The following is a 24803-nucleotide window of genomic DNA, read 5'->3' as shown; positions in this document are numbered from 1 at the left end:
AATGGCTTTATCTGTTCTGACCTCCCTGCCTTCTTTACCACATTTCCGCTTTCCTTTTTTGACCTCTGTTTGTCGGCTCTTCTTCTATGTTCACCAACTCGTTCTCTCTCTCTCGACAGGATCGTCAGTGATGCAGCTGACGGCCATCGACTCTGACGACTACACGACGGCTAACGGCATGGTGCGCTATCGGATCCTGTCGCAGACGCCCCACAGCCCCATTCCCAACATGTTCACCATCAACAGCGAGACCGGGGACATTGTGACAGTGGCGGCGGGCCTGGACAGAGAGGTCGGTCAGTGTTGTGTATTTGTGTCCCCTTGCATTATGGGTTGAATGATCTCTGTGGGTCATTTTGAATTTTGGGATTTTTTTTTTCGGGGTACAGGGGCACTCAAAAAATACACAGAGTTAATTCCTGAGACTCTGAATGGAGAAATCGTCACGACAATGCCACATTACTTTTTAACAAAGTCATTGTCCGGCCATTTTGGACGTTTACAACAAACTTCTGCTTCTGCCATGTCTGCTTCCAAAGTTACTGACAAAATGTAACTATTGTTGTAAGTGCGCCAATATCAGGTCTGATTTATTCATTCATGAGATGCTGCACTTTTTTTGAAGAATGAGCCACGCCCACTGAACCGTGGCAGCCACTTCCACCATCATGGTTAAAAATATAAAAAAAAAAAAAAAAACCCTGGTACTTAATATGTTCTTCCCAGGTTTCGCATTCCCAACAGTGCCCACTGAGCTACATAAGAATAAACAAACACAAAGAGACTGAAGGTAGGCAATGATCCAGCTGCTCCTTAGCCACACGCATAAAACGTCGTGGCAGATCTAACTCATCAAAAATCCAACCTTCAGCAAGAATTTCACTCTCCTCAAACGAGCTACAAAGGAAAATAAAAAGAGCTTTTTTTATTCTTCTTAAATAAAAATAAGTGATTTGTTGTGCCAACTCATGGACAAATACATTTCCAACTCCATTCTCCTGACAAGGTCGAGGGAGCTTTCTTTAGTTTCATCCACTGCTGATGTGTTTGTCTACTGCTCGCTGCTGTCATCCACCGACCCATACACCAAACACACAGACACACACACACACAGAAACACGACACATGCTGTCCCTATTCCATCTTACAGTACTAATGAGGGAGGTCACGCAGGTTCGACTTTTGTTTATCCCAGGCAGCTTCAGGTGGCTGGGGCAGCAGTGTGTCTTGACAGACTGTTCACCCTGAGGCCATCCCTCTCTCTCTCTTTCTCTCTCTCTCTCTCTCTCTCTCTTTTTTGCTCCCATGCTCGACCCTTTTTTTCCTTCCATCTGTGATGCGAGATTCAAAAGAAAGCTGCAAACTGGCAAAATGCTAACATTACGCCGGTAATCTCGTCCTCGTAACTTAGTTGGCTGATTTTACTGCCAACATAAAAGCACAGTTGAGTGTGTCTCATAATGTTTATATTCTGAGAAGTCCCGCTGGTCCCTCTCGGCACTAAACTCGGCCAAGCAATATTTCGGAAATTAAAAAGAGGATTCCACCAATAGTAATGCAAGTGTATTTGATGAATAATTACGGTTAAAACCTCACAAAAACAGATTTTGATGACAGAATGCTTAACATCGGCGCTTGTTCCCCGTCCAACTTTTCCCCACTGAGCTGGCGTGGCGGCGACAGCGTGAATCATTTGTGGGACCATATACAGTAAATGAATGTAGTGACTGCGGGCCAGCTCTGTGTCCCCGATTCAAGCTTGGCGGCTGTAGTAGCAGCAGCTGAAGTGAGTGAGAGAAAGCTCGTTAATCTGGATGCATGGAGCCAGACTCAGTCCCACCTGCCTCTGAACCTCCCACTAAAACTGGGGCGCACCTGGGAGTTCACCCGTCTGCTGTCAAGGTCATCAGCAGGAGCACGCCAACACACGGGCTGGTGTCCGCACGGGCTTGTTTGTGTGCAGTAAAGCGCGTGCCGTGTGAGGACCAGCAGCACATGTAAATGTAATCGCAAGTAGATCCCTGTTGGATCTGTGCATCCAGAGTGCTGCATACACATGCTCCAACATAAGAATGTGAATATTCATACCTGCAGTACTGCATGAATAAGTATCCGATGCAAACCTTGTGCACTTACATTCTCTGTCTGCCTCTCACGCTCTAGCTAAGCCTCATCCGCCGCTGCCGCCGCCGCGGCTGTCTAGTTAGAATATTCATGTGCTAATTACCGTGTGAAACAGGCTCTCTCGTGTTGAGGAGACCAGGGGGTACAGGGAGGTTAGCGCAGTATCACCCACCACTGACATCACTGAATACCAATTACGAGAGGTCAGGAAAGTAATGTTGCCATCAAAGTTGCTCCCTAGTCTTTCTCCTCTTACTGTAGTAGTCAAAATCGTATATTGAATCTGCAAAAATGCTAAATAATCGCCTGCATCATATTTGACCTCCAGGAGGAAGCAGCATAGGGTCACCTGACAGTGAAGTAGTTGTGTAATACAGTAAATGTATATGCAGTGAGTGTAATCGGTTCTAATAACTTGTGCAGCTTTGTGCAGATATTTGTACCCTCTTCATGTCAGCATAATAAATTTAAATTTGAATTTGAATGCTATCAGCGGCATTGTGTGGCGCTTTGTGTAAACACAATGAGAATATTATGTCACCATTTCATCTGATGCTTTACTAAAACGATAATGGGCGACGTTCTTTGCTAATGAAGAACATTTGTGGTGGCTTCAGAGCCTCCACTGGCTCAGGAGACGTTGGCGTGTCACAGCTGTTGTGGGCTGTCTCTCTGTCTTTGTGCCGCTCGCTCCGTGGCACTGGCTGCACTGGCAGGCCGAGCTGTTGTCTTTCATTACCCCAGGCTGTCTCCGTCCCCCGTGAGTCCCCCCCTGTTTTGGCCAGGTTTCCACACGGCCTGCTGCCACTCCGCCCATGCCAGAACCACGTTGGACTGCCTCGGCTTTGATTAGGACATCGCCTGGACGGCCTCAAGGACAGCTATTGGCGCTATTTGGGACCAGCGGGGTCCAACTGTGGGATTCAGATGGAGAGCCGAGCCCCAAAATGGCATGATTGTCTCAAAAGACATTCAGCTATATTATCCCACCTTGGAGCCGCCCGGGGGCCACACGGTGAAGCAGAGTGGAGGATTGTGAGCTGTTTGCTGAGTGAAGAGGATTAATGCACAGAGGTGGACGGTGACTGTTTGTGGTCATCCAATAACCCGGAGATTATCTGCCTAGTACCCACTTAATTAGGAAAGCCGGATCTATTACTGAATATAGACGCTGCTTTTCCTCTAAGAAAATCCTGAATTATTCATCACTTGATATCAGTAACGTGTTCGGGAGTGAGTGTCTAGAAAATCAGGCTGAAATGTTGCTGAAACTTACTTTTAGCTTCTTTATTCAGATTTTTTCTCTTATGTTATGCGCACACTGAATCATCCAAGCCCCTCGTTTGTGTGTTGTTGTTGTTGTTGTGTGATTTAGCTTCATGAAATCAACCTACACATCACATCCCTGTTGTGCTGTTAGATTCTAACCTGCATGTGAGGTCAAGCCTGCTGACTGGCTTCACTTTCTCTCATTTGTTGACAACGCATTTTATCCAGCGTGTGTGTGTCTGGCACCCACAAACTTCATCATTTACCTAATTAACAGTGTGTCTTGTCCTTTGTAATGCGTGGGTGGAGGACGTAATATCCTCGGGGCTGCCGGGATTGGTTTATTCTGACTTACATATTTCTCGGTGTTTACCTGAATGTGACTCTGAGGCAGGGCTGCGTGGATGTGGAGGTGTATCTAATAAAGTAGCTGCGTCTTGGATTAATCACATCTTGATTAAATGTGTGCACAATCAGAGGGAGAGCAAGGCTGCGCTTGCATTTGCCGTTGCGATCTATCTTCGTCCCATTTTTCATAACTGGGAGGGATGAAGAGGAGCACTGAAGATGAAGAAGGCTCGGGGGCATATTTGATAACAGCTTAGATAATTAAACTGCAAATATCTTATCAAGATGGATATATCGTACTGAAATGATGTATCGCTTTTAACTGCGTGGGATCAAATGGAGCGAGTTGAGGCAAAGTGACATAAAGCGATCGGAGATGAGCTAAAGTGACTCGGTGTGGGAGCGATGCAGGGGTCACAGGGAAGAGAGGAGAGGAAGGGAAGGAAGGAAGGTTGTGTCGTTTTTAGCCGTGAGTGCTTCGCTGTTTGAGACAGATTGTAAGTGACAAGCTAATGACTGCGGCCAGACGAGGCCCAGCAGACTGGAAACACAGTCCACGAAGAAAAGAGTAAAGCGTGTGTGTGTGTGAATTCCCAGACTACACCCCTCTCTCTCTCTCTCTCTCTCTCTCTCTCTCTCTCTCTCTCTCCCTCTCTCTCTCTCTCTCTCTCTCTTTGGCCACACTCCAGGTGAAAACAGGCATCAGGTCACATTAATTTGCCACTCTATGCGTTTTCTACAGGTGGAGCAGACAGAAAGAGGACGAGCTCTTTCTGTCGCTTCGACCTGCAGCCCCACCGGGCCGCCAGACCTGTTGACTCGCTAATACTGAACCACTGACACCCTATGGAGCCATTTTCCTATTTTGTTCTTGGGTCTCCCAGGATGTTAAACTACCTCATTTAGCTGCACTGAAAGAGGCATCGCTTCTTGCAGGAGGCGTGTTTGTGGCCCCTGATTGCTTTCACCTTCTGCAGATGAAGTCGGCAAGGCTCCGGGCTTGTAGGGCAGTCCGGTGCTCTTCTTGTTGTTTGCGAGAGAGGAATGTTTATTTTGTCCTGCCGCTGGACTCTAACTGTGAGAAATTCTCTTCAGGAGGCATTATAGGGCTCTTTACTGGCTCCTGTCCAGCAGAGTGTGTATTAATGCTTGTGCTCTGTGCTCTTTTATACCCCTGCTATGTTTAAGTATCTGAGTCTGTCTCTTTGTATCTGTGTTATGCGTATGCTGTCCATGGTGTGTGTGTGTGTGTGTGTGTGTGTGTGTGTGTGTGTGTGTGTGAGTGTGTGTGTGTATTCCCCGATGTCCCCACTCATTGGAGCATTAACGTCTGCGTATATGTGCACTGGAAGGACCATAAACCCGCAACTACCCTCAGATGAGTGATATAAGCCCCTGCAGAGGAGAACGCAGCCCTTTTGTGCGAGAGCTCCACCTGCTGGTTTTATTCTGAGTCATTTTTCTTTTCCTCACCTCACTAAAAGTAAGAGGCATCCGTCAAAGCTCCAGCCTATTAGCTCCCTGAAGCCATCTGGTGCTATTTCGGGATTGATGTATGTGACTGCATGGAGTCTGCAGAGAGGCTCATTCATTGGAGGCTCTATTTACTGAAGCGCTCCATGAAGGGAGATGCTATTGATATTTCATTATGAGTCTAATAAAGGGCATCTCGTATTGAGCTTTCATTAATAGGGTTGTTTTGAAGTAGATTAACATGTCTGTGTGCTTCGTAATGACTTGGAGGGACACTTAATGATTCCAGCTGGGTGTTTTAACTGGTCTTAATGGTCTGACTAATCTCACAATCAACTACATCCTCCCTGGCTTAGGGAGCCAGAGGAAGAGCCAGGGAGGGGGACAGGAAGAGTGGAGATACAAAGACATAGCTCTTCTAAAGAAGAGCAACAAATGAACGCAGAGATGGAGACATGAAGACAAAAGCTGAAGATTATAAAAAGCAACAACTCAGTAACTCCAGCAACGGGACATGTTGTGGATGTCGAACAAAGCAGCAACACACACCCACCCCCTGCCGTTTGCCAAACGCTGGCCTGTCCTTGAGGTCCACTCTCTCTCCTTCTGTCCCTCTGTGCGTGCCGACAGAGTGGATGCTTGAGCCAAAAGGATTAATGGGATGAGAAAGGGACAACAAGCTGCGAAGTGCAGGGACACACACCCACACGCGTGCAGAGAGAGGGGGAGAGTGGTGACACTTCCAGGACCCTGGACAGCATCACTACACCATGAAGAAAGAAGCTAAAAGTGGTTCGCAATTTGTTCGTCCTGTAGACCTGTGGGTCTGCAGGCCTCAGAGTGGAGCGCGATGGATCAAAGACAGATAGATAAAACCAAAAAGGATCATCTTCATTTCCAAATATAACCGTCATGTTAGGCTGACGGCAAAGCCTCGTATAACGGAATGTCTTTGGGTACTATTTCTCCTTCTATCTCCCAGCATGTAAATGATCTCGAACTGAAGTTATTGTAGGAAAATAGTGTATGAAGACAGTTCAGGGTAAAACACTTATTACTACTTCAGTTTTACTTGATGTTGCGTAGCTTTTTTAGGCTTTTCGACGTGTTCTATGCATCCACACAGGCTCCATTCTGTGGGAACAGAACTAGCGAGGAAACCTCAATACCTCCAGAATGTGAGGTCAGCGACCTTGTTGAGAGGAAAATCATGTTCAGAGATTGGTATTCGCCATGTTGTTCTTGTGTCTGGCTGTTTGCTCCTGCAGTTACTCCTTTTCACCCTAACTGGATTAAATAAGTCTCCTTCACTTCCTTGCATCATCTCCAGCATTGTGGTACGCCTTAAAGTGGCTCCTCCATTAAAATAATGTGATTATTCAGGTTTGCTCTTGTCATTGAAAGCCGGAACTTTTAGGCGAAAACGATTGGGCGCCTTTGCCTTATAAAGTTCACTTCCTTTCTTTGCATCTGTGTGTGTGTGTTTGTGTGTGGGTGTGTCGACTCATAAATGATGCACTTACCGACTCCAGCCACTCCTTTGTTAGAGTAAAGTCAGTGTGGAGTGTATTAAAACGTCTGTTTCTCTCTCTTTGGTTACAGAAAGTGTCCCAGTACACCATCATCGTCCAGGCAACGGACATGGAGGGCAACTTGAACTTTGGCCTGTCCAACACAGCCACGGCCCTCATCAGTATCACAGACATCAACGACAACCCGCCGGAGCTGACAGTCAGGACGGTAAGTGCTTCTGGAAAACTCTGTTGTCACTTCCTAGTTTTGCACAGGGAGGTCATCCACATGACCGCATGTTTAGAGTAATCTAAACAAACGTCCATCACCACTGCCTGCCTGAGTCGTCCATGCTTTATACATCACAGAATGCTTTAGTCTTCCTCAGACGGACCAGGCGCCAGGTCTCTAAGTGAAAAATAAGTTAAAATGAAATGTACAAGATGTTTACAGAACAACACTGAGAGGAGATCAAAGAGATACAAGCTGACAGAGATGCATAGGATGAACACAGATATATAAACAAATTGAAAAATGGGCCTACAAAAACAACACAGTTGCTGTTAGAGGAAGGAGAGTAACAACTTAAGCATATGCAGACACAGGAGGAAGAGGAAGAGGTGGAGACTGTGACTGAAAGCGAGATCCTGATGGCATCTGGTGGCCTGGTTTGTCTATAGACATCTGGCCCAGGCCCCTGAAACTCCACACACACAGTGGTCTCACAGGAGGCCACACTACAGTTGGCCCACTTTCGAAGGCTGTGTGTGTGTGTGTGTGTGTGTGTGTGTGTGTGTGTGTGTGTAGTGTATTTGTGTGTGTATAGCGAAGTACGGGGTTGTTTGTTTTGTGAAAGTTGTAGTTGGTTCTTAGTGTATGAGATGTAACAGACACAGAGGAACATTTGGAGGCAGCATAGACACAAAAGCCTTTAACTTGAGTAAAAGTACAAATAGATCTAGTGCAGATATATTTATGTTAGGGTGAATGATAACAGGAGTACTTTAAACACAGCAGTAAAATGAAAAAAGCACTCATCAAAAATAAAAATGCCCCACTTGAAGAATGACCTCATATCTGTAATTCTAGGTCGTTCAGAATATTATTTTAGAATTTCTACACTTGCGCCACTCAATTCACATTATAAGCTCCTGTATCATTTGAGGTCTACTGCCACTCTGAGCTTGGGCTAAGGGTTCATACTAATGATAAACGGTGTAGTATTCTTCTCTGGAGTAGCACACAATGAAAATACTAGTAAGCAAAGAAGAAGTATGTGGAAGCTGTGTTGTTTGCTTCTACTTTTTGTATTTTGTGGATGTTTTCAACCAGAAAAGAACCCAAGGCTGACCACCAAACGGCCTGACAGCTCAACAGGAGCGCGCTGCTCTTTATGCCAGACTGCTAAGTTTCCACAGAGAGACAGATGCTGTCTGCAGCCGAGCACGGAGAACTAAGAGTGTGTCAGCGTCACACACTGTGGTCCGCATCTGCCGCCGTGTGCGTGCAAGCGCAGTTCCAGCCGCACACTCTGATAAAAGCTCTCCAGCTGTCAGACACGGAGCCTCGCAGAACAGGCCTGCCACTCTGTCTGTGGCTCCGGCTGTGTCACTGCTCCTCGCCAGGGGAGGAGACACACACTTACATGCAGCGACGGTACACACACACGGTCCTTGACATATGATGACACACACATATGCTCACACGTGGAAGCCCATTACACTTAATATGGGCTTGCACATTCTGTAATAACGTTCTTTGTGTGAGGCAAATGTGGACAGTTTACTTCTGGTCCACTTAGCAAGGAAGTGTTTTGAGTAGTGACATTAAAAATAAAATTAAGTTTTTTGTCAGTGCTTAACGTATAGGAAATAAAGTCTGTATAGAGGCGTGTGTGGCTGTGGAAAGCGCTGTGTATCTGAGCTCTATGACATCACATGGCTTTTATCTTGTTACCAGTCGGTGCTAAAGCCGGAAAACAAAAGGCCTCGCCAAGTAGGAGAGCTGAATTATAAGTGCAAAAAGTTCTGGGAGGGTCTTTCTTCTTCAGCACAAACAGGAAGTAATACTCGTGAGGTCACAGAGGACACAGATTTTTGACCAATGAACAGAATTTGAAATGGATTCACCTGTAAGACTTTAAATTCAACATCAGATTGACTCGTTAAATGTTGGAGTTGGTGCAACATATTGTGGAAGGACAAACATCTTCAACTTTGTAGATTTTGCATTATTTTACTCCTATTTAGGATTGATGATGGTTTCTCAGCGTCTTCTCTCGCCCACTCCATGCCCAACAAAGATCTGTTTTCTTTCACTGCTTTGCCTGTCAGGAAAAGGAACATTTGACCATGTTTGCCGCGTGACTGTCTGACACACTGAAAGACGGTAATGAGCGTTTTAAAATGTGCTCGCTGCGTGTTCCTCTGCATATGTTTCATACACACACACACACAAACATCCTTTGCGAAAATGAAAGCCACTCACACTGCCAGATGCTGTTTCCACCATTTCGTCAATCTCTACTTTTTCTCTCGCTTCCCACACATGCAATCCAGACTCCGAGCAAGTTTAGTAATTATTTGTGTATGACAGGCATGTGAGGAATCCAAGGCTCTCGACGGGAGGCATGGAGAAAACATAAGTACGCTAATTAAGTGAAATTGCTTGTGGGGGCGTAAACCAAGCTGATATATTGTGCCTCGTCTTGAAAAAAACACACACTACCCAAATGTTTTATTCATTTCGCCACATGGGCATGAGCGCCAGAGTGCTATGTTCATCATTATGTGGTAAACACAAGGACTGTGATACAACTCATTAAGCTGCATTCAGCGTTGGTAACATTTCTCGCCGAGTTGCATTGTCGCCGTCTAATCAAGTGGACAGCGCTCGTGATCAAGTGCACCCAGAGGTCTGTCATTCAGCGAGCAAATGTCGAGGAGCAGGAGAGCCTCGAGGCTGCAGGCACCAAACAAAAGGGGCGGAGATGCATTGGCCACACACCTGCGGCACTGCGTCTTTTCAGATTCGTCAAGAGACAAAGTGAAAACCTGAGATAATTAGCATTCGCCCCTTTTTGCTGCTTTCCGCAACACGGGTTTGATTTGTATTTAATTCAATGTGACATTAAATGTTATCTCAAGGTACTTTACATTCAGAGCAATTAAAGAAACCCAACATTCCCCCATGAACAAGCACTTGGCGACGGCGGTAAGGAGAATGGCTCTTTAAGTGCTTCTTGTTCGCTTCTATGCAGTCAAAGCCGTTTTGTCCACCCTTGTTTTCTGCACTGAATAAAAGGAAAATTGAGAGCTCGTGCTCGCCGTGTCAAGCTGAGAGACGCTGAGTCATTTCTCCATAAGAATCCGTCATCATCATTATCTCCTGTCCCCCACCACCTGCAGTGCGCTTCCCTTTGATGCAGATTTATTTTCCCAAATTAAAAATGGAAACCTTTTGGTTCCTGGCTAATTTCTGCAGGCTTTTGACACATCACTGATGATCACCTCTGAGGTGAGACGGCTTGTCTTGTCTGCAGGCGGTTTTAGAAGTGAATGTCATAAATAGAAAAGTGATTTCGTTATCAGAACCGGATTTCAGTTTTCAACTTTCGTTTTACATCCTGGTGACATTTCAGAGAGGTTCACAACCCAGAAAAGAAGTCTTTCTGTAATAGATTAAACAATTAATGTGTATAAAGATTTAAAGCAGTGTATAAAGATTTAAAGCAGGTCGGTTCTCGCTAATGACTTTAATGCTCCAATGCAAAAACTCTTGCATGAAGTTCTAAAAGTCTTTTCCTCCGCTGAGAAACCCTGCTGTGGGCCTGAAATGCCCCACCTCACCCACGCCGCCTCGTTTGTGCTTTAAACTCTCCGCCAGTCCCCGAGGGGAACACTTCCACATCACACACCCTCCATCCAATATCCATCCTACCATCCTTCCATCCATCTACCATCCACCATCTACCCTCCCAACCATCCAAGCATCTATCCATTCTTCCATCCATCACCATTCATCCAACATACAGACACCATCCCAACATCAATCCATCCGTGCATCCATCTGTGCATCCATCCATCCCTCCATCCATCCATCCCTCCATCCCTCCATCCATCCATCCATCCCTCCATCCCTCCATCCCTCCATCCATCCATCCCTCCATCCCTCCATCCCTCCATCCATCCATCCATCCATCCATCCATCCATGTATCCATCCAGCTTTTTAAGCAGGGCCTTATGGAGTCAATATTCCCCCCTTTAAAACGGTTGATTTAGATTCTGCAAGCATAGCAAACACAGTTTTCACATTAAGTCCTAAAGTATTTCATTTGTAACACTGGGGGACCTTTGAGATTCCAACTGAGATTTCTTTATGTTTTGTGTCTAATTTGAATTTTACATTCAGTACAAATGTAGACTGAGGTCTCATTTGATAATTACCTGCGGTTCAGTTCTAATTTGTTCTGCTCATTATCGCTTGTGTCCTTGGTAACAAAAAGAAACTCTCCAGTGGCTTATCAGCGTGTCCACGTTGCATTTTCAGGAGAGGAGCCATTTTGGAAGAACAACCCTTCCACATTCACCACCGAGCGGGCAAAGCATGTTCCCTTTTGGCTCTCTGTCAGCGCGGCCAAACGTGGCTCAGAAAGCCTTGTGGCAGTGTTTGCGCTTAAGCTCTGGGTGGAAATGAAACGGACGAGCCCACACACACACCAGAGACTGAAAAGTGCATATTTAATTTGTTATGCACTTACTGGCCTGGTGGCGCTGCAGGGGGATCGGACAGGAGGAGGAGGATGCATGGAGGAAAGGAGGAGAGAGACAGAGAGAGAGAGAGAGAGAGAGTTGTTTAGGATGCTGCATCAGTGCCACGATGCTGAAGCTGTTAAAGTGAACAGCAGCTGGCATAAGTACATAATAAACAAGTTAGCACTTCACAAGAGGAAATGCAGACAATTGTACAGCAGCGAGAGCTCTTCGTGTGTGTGGCTTTGATTCTTCATCTCTCTGTTGCCTGATAAACCCCCACAGACCAAGACAGCAGAGTCTATTGTGTTGTGAATTACTGTCAGACGCAAAACTTTCCTGCTGACATAAAGTTGTCTTCAGAAGGCGTTAAAATGAAGATCATTAGGCAAAGATTATTCCTACCGCTTCCTTAATTATAGCACTTATCTAATTTGCTTATTAAGGCCTAGATTTGGTAAATGCACCAGAAGCAAATGAAATGGGTCAGCTCTTAATTTAACAAATCCATTAGTTCAAATAAACAGTTCCATATCAGTCGAAATGACACGGAATAAGGGAGTGCATTTACATAATAGAGGCCATGATTCTATATTATCCATATTGAAACAAATGTGTTTCCCCCCTCTCCTGCTGCTCCCCCCTTGTTTTTTTCTGCGGCCTGCTTTTTACTTTTTTTGTCTTGCCTCCAGATTACATTTTATTTAGCAACACTGGGGCAACACAGCGGCATGGATGGGAGTGTGAGTGAGTGTGAGGGCCGAGTTGTGACAGGTTTGATGCTGTTTGAAGCGACAGGTAAACGCACAACAGGCTTTTATTCAACGCCAATCAGTTTAAATGAGGAACAATTGCTTTTAACGAACAGTTGGAGGGGAATTGGCTCCAGACCCCTTAGGAGACATAAACAGATGAGTGCTGGACTGATAAACACACTCCCTCAGACACACACCCCTGCACCGCACTCCTCATTTACCTGGCACTATCGGGAGTAGGAAATAATTGGTTCCCCCAGTGACTTCTCCGCCTCACATCACCATTAAGATTATGGAAATAAGAGCTAAGTTATGTCTCTGCCCATTCAAATGTGTTTTGGGCTTTTTTTTGTTGCAGCACTGCTTCTCGTTATGATTGATTCTGAGGATAGATAACTGTAGCGAGAGCTCTTCTATTAAGGTTCTCAGTCCCTCATATTCATTGGATACCAGTTGTAATGGCTCTTGAAGGCAAATGGAGCAAGCAACCTCATAGTTATTGTAATTGTTATAGTTATTTGGTAATAATGCAGCATTTACCCTCTGAACCATTTTCAGTCTTGTGAGCTCTGCCCAGCACTTTCCTGCATTTGAGAGCAACTGACCTATAATGGCAGGAGGGAAAACACAGAACGGGACAAGTAAAGTTGTGGTATCAAAATGGGTCTTTGTGGGAAACAACAGGAAGTTCTGGAGTTTCTGAAAGAGATCCTGCAATGAATGCTCTTATTATATCAAGCATATATCTAGCATGTATTATCCAACTTCTACCTAACTGTGCCCCCATGCCCCCCGCCCCACCCCACCCACCCATTCCTCCATGGCTATAGTTTTCAGGAGAGGTGCAGGAGAACAAGGTGAACGTGGTGGTGACCAACCTGACAGTGGTGGACCGGGATCAGCCACACAGCCGCAACTGGGATGCTGTGTATCGCATCGTGAGTGGGGACCCCTCTGGACACTTCACCATCCGCACCAACCCCATCACCAACGAGGGAATGCTGACAGTGGTGAAGGTAATGTGAAATATAAGGAAGTGAAAGTGTTGTTGTGGACTTATTACTCGGACCCAGTTGTCTTTTCTGAAGTGTCAGATGTGAGTATTTTGGTCTCAAATTAGTCAAATTATCCATTATTTCTCAATTTGGAAGACATAAATATTTCATGTAATCAGCCAGACTGATTACATCAAACTCTCCCTTTCTTCTGCTTCTTGGCACAGCCAGTGGATTTTGAGTTGAACCGTGCCTTCATGCTGACTGTGGTGGTGTCCAACCAGGCCCATCTAGCCAGCGGGATCCAGTCCTCGCTCCAGTCTACGGCAGGTGTCACCATTTCTGTGCAGGACGTAAACGAGCCTCCCGTATTCCCCGTCAACCCCAAGACAATCCGCTTTGAGGAGGGTGTGCCAGCGGGGACCACACTCACCGTGTTTTCTGCCCAGGACCCCGACCACTTCATCCACCAGGTTGTCAGGTAAGGGGAAACATTTAAGGAAACGCCTGAAAGGAACGATGGTGCGATCTGAAATGCAAGTTAGCCATGCAGTGTTTTAACTTCTTGCAACCCTGCATACTCATATGTGGACATTACATTATTTCTTCCCTACACCCTATTCATCAGCACTTGCCTAACTTAAACCCGGTGTCCTCATGTCTGGGCATTTTTCCACTGCCCCCTAGTGGTACAAATATGTCTTCGGGTCACTAGAACACAGGAAGAAATGTGGAATACTCTTTGTGTACACACTTTTTTTGTTATATACTGGCTAGGTCCCACCAATCCCAAATAGCAAGGGCTGCTAGCAAATTTAAGATATATGTTTGTAATGTAATGTATTCCTGTAATGTAACACATTGGTGAAGAATGTAGGTCTGAACCAACAAACAAGGCATCCATTGATTGAATGGGTGAGGAAATTAGATATACAGTTGAGGAGTGGTGTTACTTTGGCCTGATGGCTGAGACTCTCCTGAATATGCATGCGTGCTGTTTGTCACTTTGTCACAGACAGAGCTCTAGTTACCCCTCCTTCACCAAGCCACTGGGTGTGGGGAGGTCATCCTGTAATGAGTTGGACTCTGCTCTGCCCTCTTTAAAGTCCAATCTTCTTGTCTTTCTGCTCATTGATCTCTTTCTCCAACTTCCCTAACTGGGATGACACGTGGCGGGCATCGTGCCATCCAAGCATCGACCCCGGGTGACAGAACCTCCCATGTGCCCGCCGATGTCCGACGGCAACGCTCCACTCCATAACCAACTCCAGTGGGGAGGGATTGATTTTTCTTAATGTCACTAAGACACCCGCTCCACTGAGGAAGACAGTGGAAATGTCACAGAATTGATAGCGAGAGGGAGAGAGGGAGTGGCAGAGAGAGCGATCTGCACGTCTCAGACTTATATTCCTAAAGAGACATGTCATGCAAACTAACTGTGCCGAGCTGTTGTGCTCTCTGAGAGATGTAACTCGTCTTTTACTCCCTCTCTCATCTCTCCCTCGCTCTGACCCTGTCACTCTTCCTCTGTCTTGTTATTGATGGGCGCTTCACAGAAGCAGCGGCTTTCTTCTGCAGAGCTGCCTGCCTGCCAGCACGCATTCAGCTCATGCTCAGATAGCCTCGCCTCTGCCGCCGCGTTCCCTGTGGGTGACCTAGCTTGAACTCGCCCGCGCAAGACACGCCGCGCACAGAAACACACACTTTGTAATATGGATACATTGGGGATGAGTGCCCATGTGTGTGTGTGCCGTCAGCTCTTATAGAATTCCTCATTTATTCGTTTTCTTTTGTATTTTTCTCTCTGGAGAAAAAGGGAAAAAGATGATGTGAACTTGTGCCCGTTAACCAGTTGATGATGTGACTGAGATGTGATTTAAGCTTGAGCAAATTTTTGTTTGTGTAGCTGTCAAAATGACAAATGGACACTGTGCTGTCTCGTGGACTTTTGAGTATTATCAAATTGAAGACCACAAGTCTACATGGAGGACAAAATTTGGGACAGGACTCAGGCACTGAATCTTCATTGCATCAACCCATCTAATTCAGCTTTGATTTGACCTTTTGCTTTAGTCATAATGACAATCATAATAATAATAGTAATAATGGTGATGAGAACAAAAAGCAAGTCAGGTCTCGTGAGGTCACAGTGGGGCTTAAGGTTAGCCTGTACATGCCTGTTAACATTTCAGATGTGGTAATGTAGTAATTTTCTCATTTCAAAGGAAAACAACAAAGAGTCCTGATTTAGCATTTTATACTGGGGGATATGAAACGTTTGTGCTCGACTGACCATATAAATATACTGAAATTGCTCGTCAAATTTGGATGAACCCCAATGTTACATCTTTGTGGAATATATAGAAAAAGAAAGAACAAAGTTTCGTTTTCTACACAGAGAGTGACTACATATTATACAATACAGGGTCTGTTTAACCTCATTCTAACCATAGGGGAGTGGAACTGAGCATCATCTGAATGTGATAATGGGCCGTTATCTCCTTCCCACAATAGAAACGTCAACTCATCTCTGGACAGAGTCTATTTGAACTTCCATTCACCTCTATTGGGCTAAGGCTTGGATTTAAGACATTTTCTCTCAATCAAGAATAATCAGGAATCTAAATAAGTTCTCCTTTTTGGAGAAAGATTCTGATGTTGAACAAAGTGATCTCATCCTACTATTTCAATAAGACTAAGAACAGACCTGTCATTCATGATATGTTCTCCTATTTATTTTTGGCTATGCACACACATCTTCCCAAAAGTCTCTCCGCTCTCCCAGCACCGTCTGCACAGGATATTTCTGACAACTTTGTACGTTCTCCCTTTCCCCTTTCTCTCATGTTTAATCAAAGTTTGTAACAGCTGTTTGATAAGGATGAAACCACCTTGTAAAGTACATATTACTATTTAGAAAATTTGCACATAACATTAATCAAACCCTGATCTTTCTACAACAAAAATTAGACACACACTTCCCCGTTTAGGATGATTCATGTGTGCAATGTGTTCTCCATTGCATCCTTTACTGATTAACTGTTTGTATATTCCTATGTAGCCACATTAGTACATTGAATTTTTTGTAGAAAGTGAATTATTAGAATCATTGAGAATAGTCCAGTTAGCAAATTTAAATGAACATAGATCCTATCATATCATTTCATAGGAAAGTCTGCTTTTATTTCAAATGTCTGTATTCATTTTTATTCATTTCCTCTGTTTAATTGTAACATTTTTATTAGTGAATGATGAATTTTGGATATGCAAGATTCAATCATACAGCGTTTCTTAACTGTTAATTAAATGACGACAGGACAAAGGACTGGAAGGGTTAACCCCGTCACCAGCTACACAGTGGTCAGAGAGGACAACCTTCAGTTGCTAGTTTGTTTACTAAGTAATTCACTTTCATTTATTAGTAATGGTTTGTCTGTATACATGTCTTTAAAGCAGAGTGCAAGGGGTAAATGTGACAGAGAGCTCACTACTTCTAATATGAGACTGATTTGTCGGCTTCTCTACGTACTTATATAGATTTATTTGTTCATACATTCTGTGATGACAAATTCACAAAAGCCTGTTCATTCATCCATTGTGGAAGATGGAAAGGATGTTCCACATTTCCTATTATGTGGCAGATTTCAATGTGTGAAATAACAAAATAGCCTGAACTGCATCAAATTCAGCATTAGCTGTCATGACGTGTTGTCAGCGGAATGTCGTCACTAGTGTAGTACAGCGTGGTTGTGCGCACTTTGCTCTGCCCCACCCGCTGTGCTGTCCCCCCCTCCCCTCGCACATTGCCAGCCGCAGATGAAGACAGCGGGAGGCGACACCTTGTTGGCAGAGGGAGCAGATGAGGATGCGAGGCGTGCCAGCCTTGACGCCAGACAGCCAGGCAGCAGCAAATCTGCACGGGGATGTTTGTCAGGGAAATAGGAATACAGTGTGCTGTCAGCACCTCACTCCATCTGTCTGTTTAATTTGGTTGTTTACTAGGTGTGTGTGTGTGTGTGTGTGTGTGTGTGTGTGTGTGCCATTAGCCAGGGGTGAAGTAAAGGCTCACCGGTGTCAGTCTCCAACGCAACGCTTTAATTAAGCCCCTCTCCCTTTCATCACAACTTCTATCAGCCATGCTTACATTCACAAACACCTCTGATCTCTCTCCTGTTCTCTCTCTCTCTCACCAATCTCACACACCTCTGTGCATCGAGAGCACACACTTTCTCTATTGTCTGCAATTCACCAAATCTGTCAGCGAGCAAAAGATGGAGAAGCGGCTCCTTCACTCGTTCAGGTGTTTAGACTCATTGTCACATTGATTAAGATGAATTCATATTCTGTAATTGCAGCTGTCCCATCACACTGCGCTGCTGTATCGGTTGGTTAAAATGTGTGTTTGTGTGTCTGTGTGTGTAAAGAGCGAAGAGAAGTGGTTTAGAGTATGGTGTGGCTGTTCCACATATGGATTCAGGTTTTTTAGCGGTATTCAGGCTAATGAGCTGTTACCATGATGAGCTTGGAGAACATGTGCTCCGCTCTTAATGTCAGTGTAACATTTCACTGGTGCCTCACTGGTTTCCCTTATTATGATAATCAACATTCAACCTGATAATAGCTACTTTGGATCAAAAAATAATGAGTTATTCCTTCTCTCTTTCTCCCTCTCTCTCTCTCTATCTCTCTCTGTTACTGTGTGTGGGTCTGTGTGTGTGTGAGCAGGTATTCCAAGCTGTCGGACCCGGCAAACTGGCTGAAGATCAATAGAACCAATGGTCAGATCACCACCATGGCCATGTTGGACCGCGAGTCTGTGTACGTCAAAAACAACGTGTATGAGGCCACGTTTCTGGCCTTCGACAATGGTAAGTCTGGTAAGTCAGGACGAATGTGTGTGTTGATGTAAGCAGTAAAGGGAAACCTGAAGCAAGAGGAGCACATTTTTGTCTTCCTCATGCCAAATATGTTTTCTAGTGTCGGGTGAAATTAGCACAGGCAGCGAATATGAATGTATTGGGTTACGTAATGTTTCACAAGGCAGAAAAGTCAAACAATTTTATTGACTAACTTAAATTATTCATCATCTAACATGACGTTGACATCATGGACACCGTCTGAAACCTTCAGAGCAAAGAAACACATTAAAGCTGCTTTATGTCCATCTCGTCCTTGTGTCCGGCTGAAATTAAGTAGATTTCATGAAACAAGTAGCTAATGATCCGTTGCCAGCGACTGAACCATCGCACGAAGCAAACACAGCCTCAGATCAGAGCCTCCCACCCAACTCCCTGTTGAAGAGTCTGATGCCTGATATTATCAGAATATGACTGCCTGGTTCCCTGGAGGAGGGAGCTCTGATGTAGGCTTTGAATCATCAAACCAAGCTTGGGGTAGAGATTATTCAATGCCCCTTGTTGCTCGCTCCCGTGGAGAATGTCACAAACCTACCAGCTTCTCCGAGCGCCTTCCATCTCGAAAAAGCTTAAGATAAAATGAACCACAACCTTTTCCCGCAAACAGATTAAATGCACCTGGTAGTTATCCACTTTATTACATACATCAGTACAATCCAATATAAGACCCTGGCTACAAGTCCTACATGTGTCCAGTGTTTGTTTGCGTTTGTGTCAGAGACATTTTAATCATGGCTGTACTTAGTGGTGCTGTTATAAAACACTGCATTGTTTTGAAAGGTGTATATGAGCAGGTACAGTGTATGAGGTTCAGCAGAATATTAGAAACACCTTTCAATATGATGCTGTGTTAAACCACACAAATACCAGCCTAACAATATCAGTTTTTGTATTTATAGCACCGGCATGATATTAGATTATACAGATGCTTGTCTGTACAATCGTCACAATTGTTAGTAGAGGCCGACAGAAAGATGAGAAAGACGCAAAAAGAAATGCAATCAAGACTGCAGTTCCACCAAAGCAAACCATAATGTTTTGGTGGATAATTCTCTGAATGGAAGTGTTTTGTACTAAATACTGCAGAAAATGTCAGCTCATGTCAGGAATCGATGCCAAGCCAAATTCTGCTGTGCTGTTGTGTAAGCCTGCACACATAGGATTGTAGGTGGATATGAGTGATGTATGTGTCAGATGTAAATATGTATCCGGCCTCTTTGGTTTCCTGTTGTCTGGCTGACAGGAATAAGAATAAATGTGTGTAAGCGGAGGACTCAGCTGCTGAATAAATCCATGCAGCTAAAGAACAAAAGCTGTACAAATCGAGGGTCTTGCTCTCCATGTAAGTAGGAGGGACCCAGGTGTTTTTGTTTTAGTCCGTCCAGAAATGAGTGATCGGTTACCCTGAAGCACACCAACTTAAGCTCAAAGTGTGGGCCGCCTATTGATTGTTGGAGGCCAGTGTCAACAAGGGGATATATTCCACTTTGATTGAAATTCTATTTACTTATTCTAGTCAAGCGAAGCGAGAGGAGCAACAAAGCACCCAGCCAATCATAACAGACACGCCGGTCGATGGGCCTTGGGGCCTCCAAAGCAATAGACCTTTACATAGCTGATGCACCAAGTTACTGTCTGATGGAGGGAAATAAAAAATGTTTAAACACAACACAGATGAGAGGTAAACGCTGTTCACGCCGCGCCACAACTGTTCATTTATCTCAGCGTTCTGACAGTTGTGTGTGTGTCAGCTGGATATCAAGGCTCCAAACATACTGTACTTTATCAGCCATAAACATTAGCCATTGTTATGTTATGGTAAGCCTCCGCAGAAGATTTTCTGGCAATGGTAATAACCACCTGAGCATGTATCTTGATTTTATTTGCTTCAGAGCCGCAGTTTTACCGATTTCTTCCCCCGTAGCTGTGAGAAAATATTGACTATCCAATTATGTGCTGTTTGTCACACTGGAGCACGCTGGAGTGTTTTGATCATTTCGGCTCAGACCTCAGTCATTTGAAGTGCATCCATTTGAATTGTTTGTATGCAACTGTTTGCTGCAACTGTTTCAAACTAGAGATTTGTTACTTTCGGTTTTGGTTCAGCACAACTTAAATAACATTTTGTAATCGATAATCCCTCATATTGAACAAACACACTTGTAACTACACAAAGCTGTAAGTGCATAATATTGGGGAGAAAAGCAAATCTGTGCTGAGGCACTACACTCGTGTTTGCTGGAACTTTTTAAATGAGATAATCATTTTCAGGTGTCAGGTTTATTTGTCTCACTCTGTAGCCCAAACTCATTAAAACATATTCCCACAGTTTTCCTCTGACATGTACCTGAGACAAGCCAACATAACAAGTTCAAGTTCTTACTTTGCTTTTGTATAAACAAGGCGAGGAATGACTCGACGGCAGCAGAAACACTGTCAGGAAAAACAACATTTCTAAGTCAATTAACGTTGGTGGTTCGCGGTTGCAGGTGCTGTAATCAAATTGAGAGAATGAGCTGATTGTTCTGTCTAGAGAGGCTAATGTGGTTACATACACAGGGTGAGCTCAAGTTTCCGGCGGCAGTGATTGGTTACTGTGGAAGTTGACCCTTCTGCCCCCCACTAATATAAGACAAACCTCAGTCCTTCTTTGTAAAGCAGTACAGATCTGAAGTTCATCCTGGGGCTCCTCGACACATGTGAGACGTTGCACCTCTGTAAACAGCTGCTCAGTTTGCTCCAAACATGATGCGAGTGCAAGCTGGAACGCACCCACACCTCCACCAAGACCGAGAAGTCCCAACTGAGACCACTGAAAGGCCCACAAACATTTCAGTCTGCCATGTCCGCCTCCAAAGTTATTGACGTTCTAGCGCCATGATCAGGTCGATTGATGTCTGTTTGTTTTGTTTTATAGTAGTGGGAGCACATGTCCACTGCGTTTGACTGATTCTTTCATGAGGCACAGCAAGGAATATCAAAACACAATGATACAACTTTTGCCATCCTTGATCCAAACGCTAATTTGATACAAGATTTAAAATAGCAGAAAACCTAGTCCGGCTCAAATGCCTTTATATGTAGGTGGATGCAGATAGACTCAAGTTATCCCAGGAAAGTTATAGGCCAAAACATAAAAGGGGTCATTACTGCGCTGCCATTAAGCTGACCAGCACCAGAATGTTCCCAACTTTTATTGAAGTCCATGAGTGACTTTTTGAGGCCTTGTGCTGAAACCACTAACTCTTTTCTTCGCTCCTCATTACTCCTCATTACTCCTCTTTACTCCCTCTCCAGTACTTTGATCTCCAGACCTCTGCCTCCTCACTGCTCGCTTGTCTCTGTTTGGTCATGTCGTTCACCTCACCTCCTCTCTAACGGTGGTCCTTCTGCCTCCTTTAATCCTTCCCCTCACTCCCTCTTTTTCCTCTCACCTTCCCCTCAGGCTCCCCCCAAGCCAGCGGAACAGGAACCCTGCAGATCTATCTGATCGACGTGAATGATAACGCGCCGGTGCTTCTGCCCAGGGAAGCGCAAGTGTGCGAGCGCGCACGTCCAAACTCCAAGGTCAACATCACAGCCTCTGACGCTGACATCGACCCCAACGTGGGGCCCTTTGTCTTCGAGCTGCCCTCCTTTCCCGCCAGTGTTCGACGCAATTGGACCATTTCACGACTTAGCGGTAACTGAGATACTGTTAGGTTTTTCAACTAGATTATTTTGAGGTGATTCTTATTTTATGCAGCTTGGTTTTATTGCTTGAGTCGTTAGGTTTGTACGTTCTGAAATATTATTAAAGCCTGTGAAAATATTGATTTCTTCAAACATCAGAAAAAAGCTGTTGAAAATGTCGGTGTTTAAAAATCCTTTATGAAAAGGTCATGGATTTCTAATTTTAAATTACATTTTTTTTAAAAGGTTAATGTGCAGTTATAAATCTTAGTATGGATCAAGTGTTCTCAGGTAAATCATAAAAAAAGTTTTACAAGAACCTTCTGTTAAAGGATCGTCCTGATAAATTATAGAGCTAAAACAAACTAAGTTATTCTAGAAGAGGAGGTATGTATTTATTTTTTTTCAGTTATGGGCTGCAAAATGTAAAACATAACTGCCAACTCAATTGAGAGATTGCTGTAAGCTCAGAAAGATCTCTCACTTCAGCAGAATGTCTCCCAAAGCTCACAGTGTGAGCACCGGGTGCCATCCAGTGTTGACGTACGATGCATCGTTTGTGACAAATGAGATCCATTCATCTCTCTGTCCCCTGAGCAACCGATCTGTCACATAATCCAGCCAGATGGATGTATCACAGCAGTTGTCTCCAGGATAAATTTGATCACATACCTGGATTCTTCTCCCACAGAGGCTCTCATCTTGGCTTGACTGAGTGATAGATCTCTGTGTAGACCTAGAAGGTTATGTGTTCTGTTTTGATCTTTAATGCCTCTTCACATAATATGTCAGAGTGATTGCACCCCAGTTTGTCTGGGTGCATTGTAAGCACTTTGTTTATTAGGTGTGTCATTCAAACAAGCGTACACACATGATGCCATCATAAGATGCAGTTAACAAAATAAACTTCTCTGCAGCTATGTCTAATCCAATATTCCTCTTCCTCTTCTTCTCGATGCCTCCTCTACTATTTTCCCTATGCTCTTTTTCTCTTGTTTCTCTCCCCCCCCCCCCCCCCCCCCACACACACACACACACACAATGCTGTCAGGTGACTATGCCCAGCTGAGGCTGAAGATTCCTTACCTGGAGGCAGCTGTGTATGACATCCCTGTCATCGTGTCCGACTCAGGGAACCCTCCTCTCTCCAACCGCTCTGTGATCAGAGTCAAAGTGTGTCCCTGTGATGACAATGGGGACTGCACCACCACAGGGGCTGTGGCAGCCGCCGGCCTGGGCACAGGGGCCATCATCGCCATCCTCATCTGCATCATCATACTGCTCAGTGAGTATGACCAAATGGACCTACATGCTACATACCGTATATATCAGACTCTCAGAACGACCAGCTGCACAACAACAACAAGAGACACATCATTCTGTCAGCCTTTCCACAGATGCAGCTTGTCAACCATTTCCGCTTTGCTTTCAGCCATGGTGCTGCTGTTTGTGGTGTGGATGAAGCGTAGAGAGAAGGAGCGACAGGCAAAGCCCCTGCTGATCGATCCCGAGGATGACGTCAGAGACAACATCCTCAAGTATGACGAGGAGGGAGGAGGAGAGGAGGACCAGGTATTATATGTAGTTTAGCTAGTCGACCATCACAGTTCCAGGGTTTGCCCAAACAGTGATGTGATAAAGATGTCGACCCTCCCTGATTGCTTCTTCTATTTGTGTGTCTTATAATAAACTGTGTCAGGTCTTCACACAAAATCTAACATAAAACAAAAGCAAGGAGGAATTTAGGAAGGTCAGCCACTTCTGGGAAGATTCAGTATTGGTCACTATTCCAAGTCTTTCTCATTTGTAGTTTATGTATCTCACTGTGCATCTGTGGCGTCCTCAGAAACACTTTGTAACCCATCACAGACTGATGAAGTTCAATCACCTTCTTCCTCGTCTCTTCGAAAATATCTTTTGATTTTGGCATGGTGTGAAACTATTGAGGCCCTTTTACAGGCCTGCTGGTTATCAGGGTGTGCCTCGTCCAACTGCAACCAATTATCAATGCATGGTGTTTTTTTTGGATTTAGTAAGTTAAGGGGTAACAAACCTTTTTGCTTCAATAATTACAATTATCATTTAGAATTTGTATTTTGTGTTAACTTGGGTTGCTTTAGTTTAATTGTAGATTTGTGTGGAGATCTGAAAGTTTATTTTGAGACACACACACACAAATAGAAGAAAATCAGGAGGGGGCGAATACTCTTTCACATCACTGTAGATGTTTACAACAGTTGCTGAGCAATAACCTACTTATGAACATTGATCAAAGTTAATTCATCACCACCAAACAAACTTTCATGGGTCATGGTTCCTCCAGGACTACGACCTGAGCCAGCTGCAGCAGCCGGAGTCTCTGGACCACATTGTCAATAAGCCAGCAGGGGTGCGCAGGGTGGACGAGAGGCCTGTGATCGCTGAGTCGCAGTACCCTGTCAGGCCCAGTCTGCCCCACCCGGGGGACATCGGAGACTTCATCAATGATGTAGGTGGATGGAGGAGAGCCTGAATCGCTTCCTCATCATCAGCACTTTATATTTATGTACTAATATTATCAATCTGCTGTTATTCAGTCTGGTCTGCACTTGAACTCCACTTTTGTTAATACTGAGTACTTTGCACAAATTGCAGTATGCTGCTGTTGTTGTTGTTGCCATGTCAAAATGTAAAACATTTCAACGACCTTGTGTTTTACTGTGCAAATGAGAAAATAAACTTGAACTTGATCATAACTGTAACTGATCTCACAGAACTCCTTCCTCTCTGTGTCTCTGTAGGGTCTGAGAGCGGCGGACAACGACCCCACAGCCCCTCCGTACGACTCCTTGCTGGTGTTTGACTACGAGGGGAGCGGCTCCACCGCCGGCTCCGTCAGCTCGCTCAACTCCACCAGCTCGGGGGACCAGGACTACGACTACCTCAACGACTGGGGCCCTCGGTTCAAGAAGCTGGCCGACCTCTATGGAGGAGGGGACGACGACTGA

The 24803-nt window shown here is 44.7% G+C and overlaps 1 protein-coding gene across 1 annotated transcript in view; it reads left to right on the top strand.

Moving 5' to 3' along the window:
• cdh4 (cadherin 4, type 1, R-cadherin (retinal)) overlaps window positions 1-24803 on the top strand; it is a 48167-nt gene extending 23364 nt beyond the window's left edge. The window contains exons 4-13 of the mRNA XM_076156746.1: window positions 120-292; window positions 6817-6954; window positions 13064-13249; window positions 13456-13709; window positions 17954-18096; window positions 21590-21826; window positions 22868-23101; window positions 23249-23388; window positions 24140-24304; window positions 24597-24803. Coding sequence (XP_076012861.1) covers window positions 120-292; window positions 6817-6954; window positions 13064-13249; window positions 13456-13709; window positions 17954-18096; window positions 21590-21826; window positions 22868-23101; window positions 23249-23388; window positions 24140-24304; window positions 24597-24803 — 1877 coding nt within the window. The remainder of the gene's footprint in view (window positions 1-119; window positions 293-6816; window positions 6955-13063; window positions 13250-13455; window positions 13710-17953; window positions 18097-21589; window positions 21827-22867; window positions 23102-23248; window positions 23389-24139; window positions 24305-24596) is intronic.

This window comes from Genypterus blacodes, unplaced genomic scaffold, assembly GCF_046128005.1.
Source record: "Genypterus blacodes isolate CSIRO-AG114 ecotype Tasmania unplaced genomic scaffold, CSIRO-AGI_Gbla_v1 ptg000070l_1, whole genome shotgun sequence".
NCBI classification, from domain to species: domain Eukaryota; kingdom Metazoa; phylum Chordata; class Actinopteri; order Ophidiiformes; family Ophidiidae; genus Genypterus; species Genypterus blacodes.
Note: the sequence above shows the minus strand (reverse complement) of the source record. Positions and strands in the feature narration are given on the sequence as shown.